At 38.4% G+C, this 17,809-nt stretch overlaps 1 protein-coding gene across 1 annotated transcript in view; it reads left to right on the forward strand.

The window, feature by feature from the left end:
- FNIP2 (folliculin interacting protein 2) overlaps window positions 1–16,853 on the forward strand; it is a 51,430-nt gene extending 34,577 nt beyond the window's left edge. Inside the window, exons 12-18 of the mRNA XM_082482127.1 lie at window positions 473–619; window positions 748–917; window positions 4,323–5,637; window positions 6,464–6,620; window positions 7,777–7,977; window positions 11,641–11,756; window positions 12,999–16,853. Of these exons, the coding sequence (XP_082338253.1) occupies window positions 473–619; window positions 748–917; window positions 4,323–5,637; window positions 6,464–6,620; window positions 7,777–7,977; window positions 11,641–11,756; window positions 12,999–13,077 (2,185 nt within the window). The 3' untranslated portion in view covers window positions 13,078–16,853. The remainder of the gene's footprint in view (window positions 1–472; window positions 620–747; window positions 918–4,322; window positions 5,638–6,463; window positions 6,621–7,776; window positions 7,978–11,640; window positions 11,757–12,998) is intronic.
- Window positions 16,854–17,809: the final 956 nt, after the last annotated feature.

Genomic DNA, 17,809 nt, shown 5'->3' on the forward strand with positions numbered 1-17,809 from the left:
AACTGACAAGAAAGTTGCTGTCAAAGGCTCTCTTTTTGGTACTTCAAAGGAAGGAATTGCCAGATGCCCAGAAAAGCAGCCCAGGAGAGGGAGAGGAGGCTTTGGTGGGATGGAGTTTCTGTATGTTTGGAATGTGGAATCAGATCATTGCAATGAATAAATGAGTTTTATTCCCCCCTCAAAATGATTTCCGAATAGATTCTCTGAGTACAAATACTCAGGGGAATGCAAGAAAGGGAAGACAAATATTTGAAGACACTAAGTTACTGGTACACTGAATTAAACAGACTCGTGTTCTGGGACACTAGTAACTAGTGTGTCTGGAAAACTGTTCCAGTTTGTTTAGTTGCCTAGATCTTACAAAAAAAAAAAAAAAATCGGTGAACAATAGAAGAGAAAAGGGACTACTTGTATTTGCAAGATTGAAAAGTGCATGTTCACACTTACTTTTGGGGGAATTTTCTTTGAACAGAGTTACCATCTGGAACCTATATTCTGTTCCAAGGATTGCAGAGCCTGTGTGGCTTAATATGATGTCCAGCACCCTGGAAAAGAATCAGCTATGCCAGCGTTTTCTTAAAGAATTTACGTTTCTGATAGAACAGATCAACAAAAATCAGTAAGTCTCCCCTCCCCCCTCCTTTTTCTTAAAAAAAGAGCTTGTGTGCTTCCCAGTGCATGTGGATGTATTAAGACACTTAAGATATTCTTTTGCTGGTGTTACTCTGGTCATGTTCTTTTTCCTAGGTTCTTTGCTGCTTTGTTAACTGCGGTGCTGACATATCATCTGGCTTGGGTCCCAACAGTCATGCCGGTTGACCATCCTCCCATAAAGGCCTTCTCTGAGAAGCGCACATCACAGTCTGTGAACATGCTGGCAAAATCCCATCCGTATAACCCTCTCTGGGCACAGCTTGGTCAGTAGGAAATGGAAAACTGCAGACTTCTTTATAACTAGCACCTTGCTACACCCACTCCTCTTACCTGAGAGCTACTTGTGACCCAGATCACATGCGCTGATTTGCCTTGCTGTAAGCTGGGCGGAGCTGCCAACTGATGTCTTGCACCTGATTAAACAGAGTATTTGGAGGCCTGTTTGCACAGCCTGAGTGCTCTGCTTTTTTCCTTGGTCCTTTGTTGTCATCCTGTTGTGCTACCTGGTTAAGTAACTTGGTATATGAGTGTTAAGACGGTGCAAGTGCTGTGAATGGTCTGAGCAGTTTGGGAAGAACAAGAAGGAACAGATTGGATTGAGGGGAGTTCTCTGGGCCTTGGAGGCCCTTTGTAGTTGAAACTGCCCTGGCTACCTCCTTTTATCTCTTTCTCACAGAGCTAGGATGGACACCAAGACAACAGAAGTCTGACAACTGGCAGTACCTCCATTCGTTCAGTTACGTGAGTGGGCTTGGGCCAGGATCTTCTTTCTATGCCCGGCTACTCAGGCTGTTGTTCTCTGACAAATACTTTGTAGCTTATAAGCTATCTTGATACATAACTGCTGTCAAATGGGTAGGTGAGTGAGAGCTGAGAGACTAACACTGCCAGTGGTGAATCCTTGGAAAATTGCTCCTCTTGGCAGCAGCTGTGAGTCAGATTGGCCTTAACTTTAGATGAAATGCTATATTGCCATGTAAAGTAACACACATGCACACTAAAGCAATGGGCCCAAACCACGACACTTTTACACTGTACAACTGGTTGTGTTTCTTACTAATTGTCTCTGTTATGTTTGTTATTCTCGGCAATCTTTATGAAACTAGGAATTACTACCTTGGCTGTGTAGTTGTAGTGGAAGTGTTTCCTGTTTTAGGATGTCTTTAAAACGTTATGCGGAGGAGTAATGGATTAGACTTGGAGGGGAAAACAGAAATTTGCTCAGTGTGTTGGGGATGGAGCCAGGCCTGGGGTTATAAAAACCAGCTGGACTGGAGGCGTAAGATCGGCAGTAGCTCTTGTGGTCGCTCCCAGGAGCCACCACTGGTGTCTAGTCCAGAATCTGTTTCTCTTCTCACCTCCCCAGGCTGTAAGTTGCTACCAGCATTGGTCTAGCCAAGTTCTGAGTGCCTGAACTCAAAATGCTTTCTCATTTTCTTTCGTTATAAAGCCCAAAAGCCATTATCAGGTGGCTGCAGTAACTGACAATGAAAGTAAGATGTTGCCCTCTGCTGGTCTGCTTCTTCAGAAGGGGGGGGGGTGGGGGAGAATAAAATAAAAATTAATGGGCCTTAGTGCTTTAAAACGGAAATTGCTTTTTATTAAGGAAAGGATTTTGATGTACCTGTTTTTCCACCTTCAGACCTATGTTTTCATTACATAGTTACATCAGTATGTAATTGTAATTGATATATAATGTAAGTACCACTGTCAGGAAGACATAATACTGTCTCTGAAACATCAGCTTCAATCTGACCGTCTTAAGAGTAGGCATTAGTATGTTTTGAAAACCACAATTTTAACTTTTTTTACTGTCTTACTAGTATTGATTTTATATCAAAGTCAATTGTGCAAATGAACACGAAGCCTGAATCTGATTTCCATAGCAACTGTGCTCAACTCAAAAGTAAAAAGATATTTTCCCATTTCCTTTCCGAATTGCTAGTCCTTGTGGCGCACCAGGCATTGAGGTTAATTCCAACTGAGTAATATGAAGCCCATTTCCCATTACTGAGGAATTAATTTGCTGGCATGTTAGGCTACGGAGCTAGTTGTAAGGGTGTTCTTAACTGGGGGAAGACACACTGATGCTACCACACAGCAGCCTTTCCAGTGCATCACTGGCACCCTGGGAAATGGCAGATCTTGGCAGGGGAGACAGTAAGTGAGAGCAGTGGAATCATCCTTGTTTTGCAGGAATGGAGTCAGGAGCCTTATTCCTTTTATGTTCTGTATGGCAAAGAGGCGGCTGGGCATAAATGTGTTCTTTGGGTTTTGTTTTTTTTGTTTGTTTTGGTTTTGGTTTTTTTCTCCTGTCTTAGTCTCATATTGAAACCAGAGGTCCCTTTGCCCTTGGTAGAAACTTGCCTGAAGCTCTGATTATGACTTTCATTTAGTTTTGCTTCTTGAGGTCTAGTACAAAATCCTGGTGGCAAACTTGGTCCAGAACATTTGAGTAGCCCTGAGCAAGGACTTAACACCTAAAACAAACTGGTAGATAGCAGGTAGCTGATAAAGCCTCAAACCAGAGAAGCCTGATTTCAAGTTGGACACTTCAGTGGCTAAAGAAAATTGAGCTTTTGGTGCTTGTCTCAGCCACAGTTTGGTTAGACAGAGACAATTTAGTGGGTGTTTTCTAATCGGTGTCAAGTGAAGACAATGGGGTTAACTCAATGGGGTAATAGACATTTCTTGAGTTAAACCATCATAGAGCATATGAATGTTCCCTTATTAGATGGAACAGTTGAACATTCTCTTATTGGCTATCTGTTTATTTCTCCAAGAACTTTGGGGTAGAAACCCTTCAGCTGATAGAGGATTATAGGCAGCTGGAAGATAGTTACCACTACCCCAAACAAGTATCTTGAAAGTAGGAAATGTATGACCTTACTTCTATTACAAAAGCAGTTATTCAGGATAAATGAGCTAGCAGATAAGCAGTTCTTGGGGGGGACTCAAATTGTCTCGTAGTACCTGCCTTTCACATTTTAAGTAGTGAATATATTTTCTAGTTCTCCGCTACCCCCTGCCAAAGATAAATGCTCATGTTAGTGAGGCTGACTCCAAGTATATAGAAGTGCACGTGCCATGCCTGATAAGGTAGTTACATGCCTCTTTTTTCAGAAACTTATTTATTAAGCTAATATTGAATCCTTTTTTGCTTTTTGACATCTTGGTCCTGAAAAATATAATTTAGATTTTATCTTTATGAAAATTCCTGTTTAACAGAAAAAAATGACTGCAATAAAACAGAATAACTTTGATGTAAAAGAAAATGAGTAGAAAAACAGAAAATAGTATAGCTGGCTTCAGACTTTAGCTGGATCTAAATTCCTTTTCACCCCCTGTAGTGTCAGTTTCCAAGTGATAATATCTTGTGAGCAGCATTTAAATAAAAACCTTAGTGGCTTTGATCAGAAGGAAACTGAGTAATAGCAACTAATCCCTCACAAACCCACCAAAACACTTCTGGACACAAACTGGGTATAAGAAGTGCTAGTGGACTTTTGTTATTCTTCATTTTAAACTTCTATGAGCTTACTGTGAAAGAAATTAACTGTCTGATTTGTGTCCGTAGTAAATGCTGTTTCAAAATGTGTTGAATTTAAACAGTATAGTTTATATTGCAACCCAACATAAGTGTGTGAAATTTTTGTTTTCCTGCGTAGGTGATCTCTATGGTGCCATAGGCTCTCCAGTTAGATTGACTCGAACTATTATTGTTGGAAAACGCAAGGAGTTGGTGCAGCGCTTGCTCTATGTTCTAACTTACTTCATTCGGTGCTCTGAGCTGCAGGAAAATCAGCTGACATGGAGTGAGAAGGCTGGGGAAGGAGAGCAAGTGCTAAATGGAAGCAAGATCACAACTGCACTAGAAAAGGGAGAGGTAGAGGAGTCTGATTATGTGGTTGTCACTGTTAAAAATGAACCTGCTCTTGTGCCTCCAATCCTACCTCCAAAGAATGATGGAAGTAAGAACAATGGTATTGTAGAGTGCGTACATGACCCAGAAAGCACTCATGCTATCCCAGCATCTTCAAAAGAAAAGAGAGAAGCAATAGGAAAGGCCAGTCAGAACTCCGAAGTGTCTGTTGACTGTCTAACTAGTAGTTTCCATAAAGGAGCAGCTGATGGTAGGAAAAGAACTGTCACTGATACAGGAATCGTATCCTACCACTTTGAAGAGCCATCTAAATCGGAGGATTTAATGGATATAAAGAACAAGAACCAGAACGAGAGAAAAGTGGAAAAGCAATTGTCTAGTAGGTCATCTGCCTTGCCTTGTCCTGAAAGGTCTGGCCACAGGAGTTCACACTTAGAAAAGGTCACCTTTCATATTGGGAGTTCTGCATCACCAGAGTCAGACTTAGAAACTCATAGAAGAGAAATGGAAGAAAATCTGAAGGCATTCAGAAAAAATCCAGAGGTGATACATTGTGCCTCAAGTTCCACAAATCTGACTGTGGATGCTTCCCAGAATCAAAAAGAAAGTTGTGAAGCTGTCTTTATACCCTTCAGTAAACGTAATGTTTGTTATGCACAAATCCCACCTTGTGAGGGGAAGGAGAGTACACTTAACCAACATATGGAAAGTAAAGGAACTGAAATGAATTCAGCAAACACAATATCTACTGAACCACTTTTGCCCACAGATAACATAGAGACTGTAAAATTGCCAAGCCTGAAAGAAACTAGAACTTTGTGCTCTGGCAATCTGGAGAACTCTTCCCTTGGCTGTGTAGAAGTAGGTTCTGCTGTCAAACAGGATTCCCCTAAAGTAGGTGCTAAAGATGTCCCCTATGGGGATGCTGGAAGGAAAATCCCCTTCAGAGTTGAAGGGGACATTCCAAGGAATGAGAGTTCAGACAGTGCTCTTGGAGCCAGTGATGAAGAAGGTGATTGTTGTATCCCTGAAGAAGTCCATCATGATAATGTCAGCAAAAGACTGGAAGAGTTTGCAGAAGTGGAACTTCCTTTACCAAGGTAAAGAAGTTTTAACTAATTTAGAACTAAATGGAGTCAAAAGCTGCTGCTACTTTAGGGATGTTCAGGGTTTCAAGTCTGAAATCCTCTGGGATCTTGACTAAGTTCCTTGCAAACAAATCCGTAACAGACACTGGTTTGGTTAGGATTGTTGTAAACAGACTTGGAAAAAAAAAAAAAAACAAACACCAACAAGACGGAGCAGGTTTAGGTAGTGAAGTTTAGTGACAAAGGTGTTCTTCAAATGTCTAAAGAAAAAAGTGAGCAAACTTTTTTTTATATAAACTGCCAGAAACATGTAACGTAGAAGTGTAGACGGAACATCTGAGGACAAGCAAAACTTCAGCTTTGCTTAAACCAGTAACTGTTTAGATTTGACATATTTGACAAATAAAAGACAGATTTTAAATAAATAAGGGCATCCTATTTGAAAGCTTTTGGGGTTTACAGGTGCACATGGAGCTTGCTGATGCTTAAGGTAAGTAGCTAGAAAGAGTTTCCTTCTTGGGCAGAGTTAGAGAAAACTCAAACTTAGCAAACCTGTTAGCTGTAGAACAGGGAGCGGAGCTCATACATATCACAAGCTCTAATACATGTAGATTTGCCTTTTCATAAATTTAAAGGAATCAATATTTTGTTAAAGTTCAGCTTTTAAAATCCTTGTTTCAAAGGGCACCAACAATTGGTTTACTGTATTTTGAGTGCAATTGTTGATTAATATTTGCAGCAGAAGCAAGGGTGATAAACCAAACTTTTGCATTCATATAAAATCTGATTGCAGTTTGTTAAGCAAGAATCTTACCTGCTTTGTATTTCTGTATTTCAGGTCAAATACAATCAGCAGTCAATGCGTGAAAAATTTTGGAAGATCGCTTCTAGGTGGTTACTGTCATACTTATATACCTGATCTAGTGCTGCATGGAATAAATAATGATGAAAAACTCAAGCAATGTCTACTAGCAGACCTACTTCATGCAATGCATGTGAGTTAAAGTACTGTTCTGAGTCATAGTAGGAGTTGTGATATTACTGAAATCTACAGAAGCGGGTTCTTTGAATAGGTTTCTTTCTACTTACCTGTTCTTAACAGCCACACCTGACACGTCTTCCTTCTTGAAAGATGTAAGCCCTTAATTCACTGTGTGCAAAGCCTGTTCACACAAGAATCACATGATGCTCTCTTAAGGCTTCTCTTCAAAGATAAACAGAAGGAAAATTGTTTGCAACTTCAAGTTACAAATGAGGAAAAAAACCTCAAACTGCTTCTCTTTTTAGGGACAATAGCAGACAATTATCTATATTTCATAAAAATGCTATGCAAGTTGAAACATCTTATTTTGCCACTTAGTGGCATGTGTTGCAAGGGAGATGAAGTCTTTGGAGGCCTGTATTACACTAGATTGTAGCAGAAATGACTGAGTACAGAAAGTAATTGTCTGTAGGTAGAACTTTGCCATGTTCTTATTCTACTTTAGGTACACCTAATTTATATAATTAATTTATAACTAACCTTTCACTAAAGTAACTGTGTGAACTTAGTGTGAAATTTTAAATGTTTATCTCGTAATTGCCAACAGCTTCTCTCTATAGCAATTAAGAATCATCTTGCTGGAATGAGTTCATGTACTATCTGAAACGGTGGTGTGTATATGTAGCTTTAAACAACATCAGATTGGTCTAATACGATACTGTCTCTTCATACATGCACTGCTGTGATTGATAGCGGTGAAATCCCTCACACATCTCTGAAACATTAAATATACTTTTACCATCACTGGATCAGTATAATTATTACTCTTTTCATTTTGGAAGAAACTTATCTTTTCAGGGGAAGTAGAATACTTGAAGAAAAAAATATTGGAGTAGTGATTTTGAAGCATTACTTAAACAAAATCAAATGCCTTGATCAATTGGCAGTTAAGACTTAACTGACCTGATGTTGCTGAATGTAAACTGTCAGTGAAGTTGGTATTACTTCTCATTTTTGAGATGCCTTTGGTTTGCTATTGGACAAAAACATTCATTGGATCACTTTCTTATTCCCTGCCTCAGTGTGTGCATAAAAGTGGCACCTCAAATTAAGTTGTGGAAATGTATGTGAAAGTGTGACATCGTGCTGGTATTTTGTATCTGTTGCAGCATCCAGTCCTAGATGAGCCCATAGCAGAAGCTGTCTGCATTATTGCAGACACGGATAAGTGGAACGTACAAGTAGCTACAAGCCAGAAAAAGATGATGGACAATATGAAGTTAGGCAAGGATGTTTTGGTTTCGAGTCAAGTATCCAGTTTATTGCAGTCTATTTTACAGCTTTACAAACTCAACGTCCCAGCTGACTTTGTAAGTATTTCTTTACTGAAGACTGAAGCTAATGAAAATTGCATATCTTAAACAGCAAGAGTTACGTATGCAGTGTTGTGATACCAATGAACTAATGCCTGAAATAATGCAGAGTTTGTGAAGCATATTTAAAAGAACGCATGCTACAGTCCAGGAATAGATACTGTTTTATCTGTAATTTATATCAAATAGATCAGATTAAAGTTAACTACTCCAAAATACATATGCCAAAACTAAAGTTGTTTAGGCAATTTTAGCATGGTCCTTGTGTGGTTATGATTAGGACTCTTGAATTTACTTTTATTTTTTTTGTTTGTATAATTTCCACACTTCTGTGTATGTTGGTGAAGCTTCTATCTACCCAAGCCTGTTTCTAGCATACAGCTTTCTATTCTTGGGCTGTCGATCCAACCCTATGCAGTGGATGCCTTTTCTCTCTCCTCCCCAAATAATTGTGCCTCTGTGTGTTTACATGACCCTTCTGTTTTACACATGTTTTGGCCAACCCTTTCAGCAAGTGCTGTCTCAGATAGCCTTGCCTATGTCTCTATAAGATTGTTGGGAGGAGACTGAAACCTGAAAACACCTGGGGGTGGGTGGGTTGCAGTGGGGGGATGTTACTTTGACATATTGCATACTCCCTATCCCACAGCATCCTTCCCTGTCCTCATTAGTAGTAGAGTTCATCAGAGCAAATCAGTAATGCTGGTTTTGCTGATTACAACAAAATTACCCACAATCCTGACAGTCGTAATTATAATACAGTTTTTTAACGTATGGTCGTGAGGGGAGATGGGGTGTTGTGTTTCTTTTTCAGTAATCGCCCTTTCTTCAATTAACAGAATTAGTTTGTCCTTCAGCAGATAGCCTTGAGAAACTTTGTAGGAAGGCGGTGTAATGACTGTGCTAGCAGATGGAAGAGGAACACAGAGCCAAATGCTAACAGCTGTAAATAGTATTAGTTGGCACTGTTTTGGATAAAATTAGTGGTATTAATTACACTCAGTTCTGGAAGTCATGTGCTAGGCAAAATATGTGGGTACGCTGTCAATGTTATCTGGATTCTTCTGGGCATTGAAAAATATGCAACTTTGGTTAAAATTATATCCTAACACTTGCACAGTAACACCTTAAATTCTGGCGTTTTTAAACTGAATAGTTGATTCTGCAACTGAAGTGTTCTTTCCTATGTTGCCTTGGGGTTTGTGTATGCAATTTCAGTACACTTTGTGTGGTGTGGGAAGGATTTGGAGGTGGAGTGTTTTTCTTTTCTTTTTTTTTTTTTTTAATTTCCTTTTTCTTACAAAAAGGAATAGGGAAGTGTCAGTGCTAGTAGCCTGTAAATTTTCTACAATCCATGTTAGAGACACTTTGATCCTTCTGTCGGTGGATTTTACAGTTCTTTGCTTAAACAGAACCATCAGTGCATGGAAGTTAAGTGTTCCACCAAACTCTAGGGGGAGAAGTGTGACTTTTTTATTGTAGTGATTCTATCGATTTGAATTTTGACAAAACCATATGTACTAATATTGATCAGAGATGAGCATAATGCAGTGTGTTGGAAGTTTCCTTTAGGAGTATATGTTTTTTTACATGCAGTTACTATTCAGATGAATAAGGTTTTTCAGTTTTTTTTTTTGTGGTACAACAAAAAACAAAATCCATCTTGAGACTGAATGAAAGGCAAGTGGTGATATCTTTGTTGTGGCACTTCAGACTGGTAACGATACTGCAGAGAGCTTTGCAGTATGCCAGGTGAGAGGGAAGTGATGATCGCAACTGCAGCATGTCAGCAATATGTCAAAAGTTTAACCTGCACCTTTAAACTCATTTTAAGCTACTCTTCTATTTTTTCAAGTGACTTGACATTTATTTTTTTTCCCATTTAGTCAATGAGAAAAGCTGCAGAGGAAGCTAACATAAAAATACTTCTGTACCTCGCTTAATGTGGACATTTTGAACAAAATAGATTCATGCACCAAGCTTATGGGGGAAAATGTCTTTTGATTCTTTGGCATTCAGGAGGAGCAGATAATCCTATATAAAGAATCTCTCTTTTCGAATAATTTGGGATTCTTCCTTATTTGCTCCCTCACAACTTAAAATAATAAAAATCCATAATCCCGTAGCACAAGTACTGGAATTGAAATATATTGAACTGCTACTTTGTGAATCGTCTGTGTGCTCCCCTAAACCACTGAGGAAGTGCTCATAGGCTTTTTGTGTTAAGGTTACCTGTAATGGAAAAGATAAGAATGTTTCCCTTTCAGCTAGAATCAGAAGTGTTATGATTGTAATGACTTGAGTGAAAAGTTGCTTGAAGCAAATACATCCAACTACTCTCAAAAAGCTTTTGCCTTTCCCCCACTGGTGGCAGTGATCTTATTCTATTGCCATGTAGCATGCTTTTTAAAAGCTTCATCTTGCTCCAGACCATCAGAAAAATGCACGGTAGGCTACCTACAAGCGTGAGTCTTTTTTTTTTCTCATTATTTTTTAATTAGCAAAACTGGTTTCACAGGATCTTATTTCTAATATTTATAGTTTTCATTCAACTTGGAAAGTACATTGGACAATGGCCTGAAGTTATTTGCCACTACTGTTTCTAATTGCGTTCTACACCTGCTGGATGATTATACATTTGATAATGTGAGGTTCTGCATGCGCTTCCTGCTTTCATCTCCTGGAGTTTGGAGAGCTGAACTAATTTAACTTTTTTGAAGTGGTCATACCTGTGGAAAGAAGGAATATTGAATTGAATGTACCTTTTGTCCTAGAACACAATACCTAAGACATCCTACCTGCTCACCTTGTGAAGACATCGTACCTACTGACCTTGTCTTACCAAAAACCCCCCCCCCTCTCTTTGAAGCTAAGGTTCATCTGTTCTCCTGCAGTTGGTGAATGAGAAATTACCGTGTGTCACATGACTGTATTTAAAAATATGCATTTCTAGCACGCTACTGCTGAAAGAAAAGGGGAGTGATTAAATAGGTATTTCCATATGAACCTTTTGGCAGACAGCATCAAATGTTTAAGCAATTTTAAACTAGATGTAACTAGGATTAATAAAAAATGCCTGAAAAGGATTTAAAACCTAGCTTCTACAGCAAAGTGGCGAGCAAGAGAGCTATAATTTTATGATGGATAAGATAATGGTGTCTTCTACTTCTTGAGTGTTAATTTCTTGAACAGCAGATCCCTAGAGCTGGAGTGCTATTTTAGGAACTGTTGTCTAAACTGAGTCTTTCAGAAAAAATAGTACTAATTTATAACAAAGACATCTTGATCCAAGTATTCTGATTCTTAGTAAGATGTCTTGAGTGTCTTTGAACCTCTTTAAAACTATGTAATTCAGCAGAAACACTGTGGCTGACTTGAGTGGAAAATGGATGTGCAGTTTGTGCAACAAACTTGCTGCCCAAGAAAGCTGGAATGCCCCAATTCTCTGAGCGGGGTTCCCCTTTGAAGGGGTAGGGTAACTTTTTATTGTTGCTAGCACAGCTGTAACAAAACTAATTGCCTGTCCTGGATTTTGAAGTGGAGATTTAGTTTGAAAGATGTTGTAGCTGAAATAGAAGCTAGAAATGGTACGCTTACGTTTCTGTAAAATTTGCATGCAATCGCTAAAGCCCCTCTGAGGTTTTTGGTCTGTGTTTACAGTGCATAATGCATCTTGAGGATAGACTACAGGAGATGTATCTCAAAAGCAAAATGCTTTCAGAATACCTGCGAGGACATACAAGAGTGCACGTAAAGGAACTAGGAATTGTATTGGGGTGAGTATTGCAGGTATCAGTCTTCACTGATGCCAAAACTTGGGGTAGTTATTTTTCTTTTCAGTTTCTGAATGTTGACATTTTGTTCCCATGAGGACTTGCCTCTTACTTCATATTTAGCACTCTCCTCTTTCATGTGCCTAATAAAGTGTAAAAATGGGTTTTACTGAGCCATCTGTAAATCAGGAGGAGACACAGCTTTACAACAAGACCAAATTACTTGCCATTCTTAAATCTTCAGAATGGAGAAAGTTTGGCTTTTGGTCATTAGGAGGTTATCCATGCATACATCCACACTCTTTCTGTCTCTTACCACTTTACCGAAAACTTCATCCCAACAAATACTTGAGAATTTTTGGAAGGTTAGTTGGTGCAGTTGTATCTGGAGGGAAGAGGGGTTCTCAAAAAGCAGGTGTAGGAAAATAGACAGGTGTCCTGTTTGGCAGCTGCCTTCTAATAATAGTACTTGATTGGCATACAACCTTTTGGGATGCATCTGCTGGCAGCAGAAGAGGGGAAGGGGGGAACAAGTGAACACCCACTCCCAAGAAGATGGGTTTTAGCGCTGTAGATAAAACTTAATTATCATTATCCAGACTCCTCAAGATTTCATGCTGAGGAATGTAGCTGTAAATAGTGAGACCCTGAAATAAGCACTTTCCTCACTGTGTGTATAAATATATACATATGACCTGGCCTCTGAGCAGCTTTACATTTGGAAATGGTTGCAAACTGACCATTGCATTTGAGGGATGTTCCTGGTACTGTTATTGCATTATAATTAATTCCAGCTATTGGTCATTTTTGGTAAGAAAGTGCTACTATATGGTAAACTGGGTTATATTCAATACATGAAATGCGTAGTCTTCCATAAGCTGATGTTTACTGCTTTCTTAAACTGGGTTTATTGGTGCCCACTGACTGGTAAGACTACAAGCTAAGGCTTGTGGTTTAGCAAAGAAATACAAGTTTTTATTTAAACCACAAAAGATTATATACCACAAAATGTAATATTGCTGTCTTTTGACTCAAATGGTAGCGTACTTCTTGGTTTTGAACATTATTACCTATGTTTACTGGTATGTTATGAGTAATGGCAATAAATAATAATTAAACAATGAACTCACTTATAGCAAGACATTTCCAGTTTCTTTAAAGATGGATGAAAAATATCGTGTGTTTCTCTTCTTTTTTGAAGATGATTGTATATTTTAAAGTCTGTCTCTCTTTTTTAATTTCTAGGATTGAATCCAATGACTTGCCTTTGTTGGCTGCTATAGCAAGTACTCATTCCCCGTATGTTGCTCAAATACTCTTATAAATTATGATCTCAGGATAGTCGTTCCCTTAAAGTAAAATAAAGAAAAGGGGAATGTTGAATGAAGAACAGAGTTGCCAAACACTGGTAAAGGGGAACACTGAGGAAAGCAGGTGATGACTGTACATTCTACCACCTTTCGATTCTGATTTCAACCGGATGTTTTATTGGAGGACTTCAGTTTACATAACGTAAAAGGCATTCAGGTTTTTCTTACAATCTCACTTCTGACTTAAATCAAGAAAGTGACTGCATCCGTGCATTTTATTTTTATTCAAAGGACAAAAGTTAACACTATGTGGCAGACCAGGAGCTGCCGTCCAAAACGCTGCTCGAAACCATGAAGTAACAGTTAATAAGTGGGTTAGAATGGATTTTGTAATACTATGCTTGTGAGTGTGGTGTATGTTTCTTTGCTGGGGGGGAGGAGGAGGAGCTGTAAACTATGTATATAGCATTCCTATACACAAGTGTATTAGATGGGACATGATTTTCTTGCAGACCATACGCATGATTTTGTATAGTAGAAGTGATGGGCTCGGAACAAGGAACCTGGATTCAGCAGCCTAATGTTATGTGGGAATGGAGGTGTGCATGAGGTGATGTGACTTTTCCCTTTAAGGATAAGAGGTTACGAAAGCTGTGGCTGCTTCTGATTTAATGCGGAGGCATTCAAATGAGCCCATGGCTAGAAGTGGAATGGACTTCCAAGACAGGGATTTTGTGGGAAAGCCTTATGGAATTTCTGCTACAAGTTTACATTTGTTGCTGATGCAACTTCAATAACTCTTTTGAGTTTCTGTATGACTGTAGTCCTGGGAACTAAACCTGTATCTTGGTGTCATCAAGTATTACTATCTCCGAGGAGTATGAATTTGACAAACTTCTGTATGATATCAGTGCTGTTAGTGCGTGTCTGTGCGCACGTACACCAAGCAATTGGCACAAACTGACGACAATCGTATTGGGGAAATACAAAACAGCAAGCAACCTCCCCTCAAACTTTTAGTCAAAAGTATTACTTTTTTCCAGCTACTAGTTGTCACGCTAAGTAGGAATAGAAGATGAGCATTGTTTGAAGTAAAACGAAATGTAGGGGGAAAACCCCAATATTTGATATTACTATGAATGTTTGCAATTACCCTTTTTGATTCGACAAATCTCAAACTATCATCTGGGTGCCTTTTCTTAATAGGTCAACTACTCTGAGACCAGAAACTACTTCTCCACTAGTTGATACTGGCCTTCTGTCTTTCTAGAAAGCAAAATAAAATTTTGTATTTTACTGTTTTCATGTGGTTGATAACATGAATGTAAGAAAAAAAATAATAAATTGCTACTTTTGCATAAAGCACTGTTAAGCTGGATATGAAACTATGGACCAGACTGAGGAGAGAACAAAGGATCAAAACAAACATTCATAAAGAAACGGAAGACTCAATGTTGGACCATTCTGTTGTGAGCCAGCATGAATAAGGTGTCTGAAATTGTCAGCTTGCAAGCAAATTGCTAGCAACACAATTGCTTGGGAACAGTGAATTCTAATAAGAAACTCCTGGTCACCGGTCGTGAGTTCTCCTCATTGGTGATTACAGATTTTTAACACTGAAGGGACACACTTTTATTAAAAGTGGTTTTATTTCCTACTACCTTGATGTTTGGACTTTTCTACAGTAAACTTTCAATTATTTGAAATAATGAAATGTGCATATTGTGAGTTGTTTAAATGTGATGGGGGTCTTGATTAACCTTGTGTTGCTTTTTGAGGGAAATGGGTAGACTGACCTACTGTGAAGGGAGGTTGTTTCCGAGTGGAGGAATACTTAATATTCTGATACAATTCTTCTAAAGCTGTTCCTTCTGTACTGGGCTTCTGACCTGACATTCCAGATGTTTCTTTTATCACATTTTCATACTTGGTCCTAGTATTCTGCCTAAAAAGGCTAAAATCTTTCTATGGTTCAGGTTTTCTCCTACTGCTTTATAGTTAAGCAAACTTTTCATATCTTTGGTCTGTGAATACTTTATCTGCTGGAAAGTAAACTTACCTCTGCATATAGCTGTTAGCAGATATCACACCCTATTCCACAAGGTTAAGACAAAAAACATAGAGCAAGTCACATATTCCTGAACTACCCCTGTGATGGAGAACGTGTGTGTGTGAATGTGTAAGACTGAAACCGCTTCCCTGAGCGTATATAGAAATCCTCATGTACTTTCTCTATTTCATGTCACTCTTAAATAGTAGCTGAGTTCATTAGAAGTCAATTCCAGTGCTCTTAAAGTATTAGTTGGGGTTTTTATCTGAACAGACTCTGACAATTCTTCAAAGAAATATGAGCTAACATAGAAATATGTGCTTTTGTTATCATAGAGAATACTAAGGAAGTCAAAGGTCAGCCAACTTTCAGTGATTTCAAGACTAATACCATGATCAGTAACACCTGATTTTACTACATCAACTATTTAAAGGATTTTTTTTTTTTTTTTTTTTTTAAATCTGCCTTTTGGCAAGACATCAGATTAACCTAGGGGGCAGCATGTGAGCCGATGGTCAAAAGCACTTGGATTTTCTTCAGCCCAGGCTAAAATTTTATAGTTCTTGCTGCTTTCTCTAACATTTTGCTGCTCTTCAGAAATTACACAATGAACTATCTTGTTCTTACAATTTTAGTTTTGGGGGAAAGAAAATCCAAAATTATAGCTGTTTATTACCTTTAAAAGGCTTTAGTGTCAAAGTGACATACATATTTTCCCCTCCACCAAATGTACTACCTCAGTTGACAGGATTCCACCATCTAGGGCTTTTTTTGACTCTAAGTCTTTAACTTGTTTTTGGTAGCATCTTGCTATTTATGTAAATTAGTGTGGCATGACAGGGCAGTAAGTATTTACAGATGTGTTGTTAGACATCTTTAGGGCATGTTTCTGTTTTTATTTTAATAGTATGAAAAGTGATATGAATGTACAGATGTGTTTAAAATTGATAATGTAGCTAAATTTTCAAATATTCCAAAGTTGTTTTTATCAGTATTATGTAGGTTTTTTGTAAACTTAATACATATTTTCTTGGTTAAGTGGGAGTGCACAGTCTTTCCAAAATCCCACATAAATGCAGTTTACACAGTGCAATTTAAAGAATGTATGCTTTTTTTCAGGCAAGACTAAACCTTCATACACAGAGGGGAGGAATGAACTGCGAAATTGTAGAATTTAATCTGAATGAATTCTTTAACCCCAAATGATACCAAGATCTAAACATTTTAAGTAGGTACTCTCTGAACTAACATATACAACTTTCTTTTGCCCAAAAGAAACAAATAGACACTGATTCTGTAATTAACACTTCTAATGGCATCCTCCAGGGTTACAGATTGATCTGCCCCACTCCCTACTGTTCTTTACTCTTAAAGGCAAAAACCCCTTTCAGACACACCAAACTTGTAGATAAAGTTTACACAAAATGATCACTTATCCCTCAAGTATAACTTCTACTTCAGTTAAGAGGACCCAAATCAAACTCGAGTCTGAACTGCTGAATTTACTCTAGACATTTTTTTTTTGAGGTCAAGTGGGCTAATTTGACATACATAGCAGGTTTTCCATAGTAGCAGAAAATGTGTGTTGCTATTGCATGTTTGGAAAGCATAGGCTTTTTTAGGAATGACTGAATACCAATGTCAGACTACATGGTTTTTTTTTCTTATAGTTGTTTATGTATGCTATCATTTTGGTCTATTTCTTTGCGGCATTTGGTGCAATAAACTTTCCGAAATGAACGTAAGTGGTATTTGGTATCTTCCTTTTTAAACCTTACTTCTGAAATAACCTCGTGTTGTAGCTGAGATCTAATAGTGTGGGGACATCTGATAACCCATTACTGGAGTAAGTAAATGTTGCAGGAAATGTCTAACAGGAAGGCTTCACAAAATTTGGAACATGATTGAACACTGTTAGCATTTTTGGAATCTTTACCCTAGTTAGACATAAACAAGAGCTCTTACAGTGTGAAAATTAACTGCAAAAAATAATGGAAAGTGAAGGCACTGACTGTTAGAACCGGTCCTGCAGAGGTTCTGCACACCTGTGTGGCTCTTAGCTCAAATGCATATGAAAAGAGCTGTCTGGAAAATATGTCGCTATTACATAATATATCCAATTTTAAAATTACTCAATCTAATGGGAATGAGTGACAACCTTGTGTCTACTAGCTTATGAGTTGGTTGATGGACTTCACATGAATTAGCTTTAAATGAAGTATTCAATTTGTGCCAAACTCTGCATGACCTGAATTTCTATTTAATATTCTGCAGCTTACTGGAAAGTCCTTATTTACGAAATAAAAATGGAGAAGAGATGATCGACTGTAATTATGCTGAACATCTTTGAACAGGTCTGAGGTATAGTCTGATTTTGTAGGGTGTAAGCACTTCTTACCTGTAGACTGAAATGTTTGGGGCTTGCTTGGTTGGTCAGGCTAACAAGGATTGGAAATAAAACAAAAGCCCAGGAACTTTGGGATCAAGGACTTTTCACAGTGCTCTGAATACAGCTTCGGGCTTTCTGGTCTGGCTGCAGTTGTTATCAACTGTGGAGCATTTGGAAGTAAATCTATTTGTTTTCTCATGCTCAAAGGTGCTAAATGCTTGTGAGCATGCACTTGAAATAAGAAGTGCCTGTTGTGTTGTCTGCTGTGACTCCCGTGTAACTTGTGCTCCTGTTCATACTCTTGCAC

Source organism: Vanellus vanellus (assembly GCF_965231255.1).
Source record: "Vanellus vanellus genome assembly, chromosome: 4".
NCBI lineage: Eukaryota > Metazoa > Chordata > Aves > Charadriiformes > Charadriidae > Vanellus > Vanellus vanellus.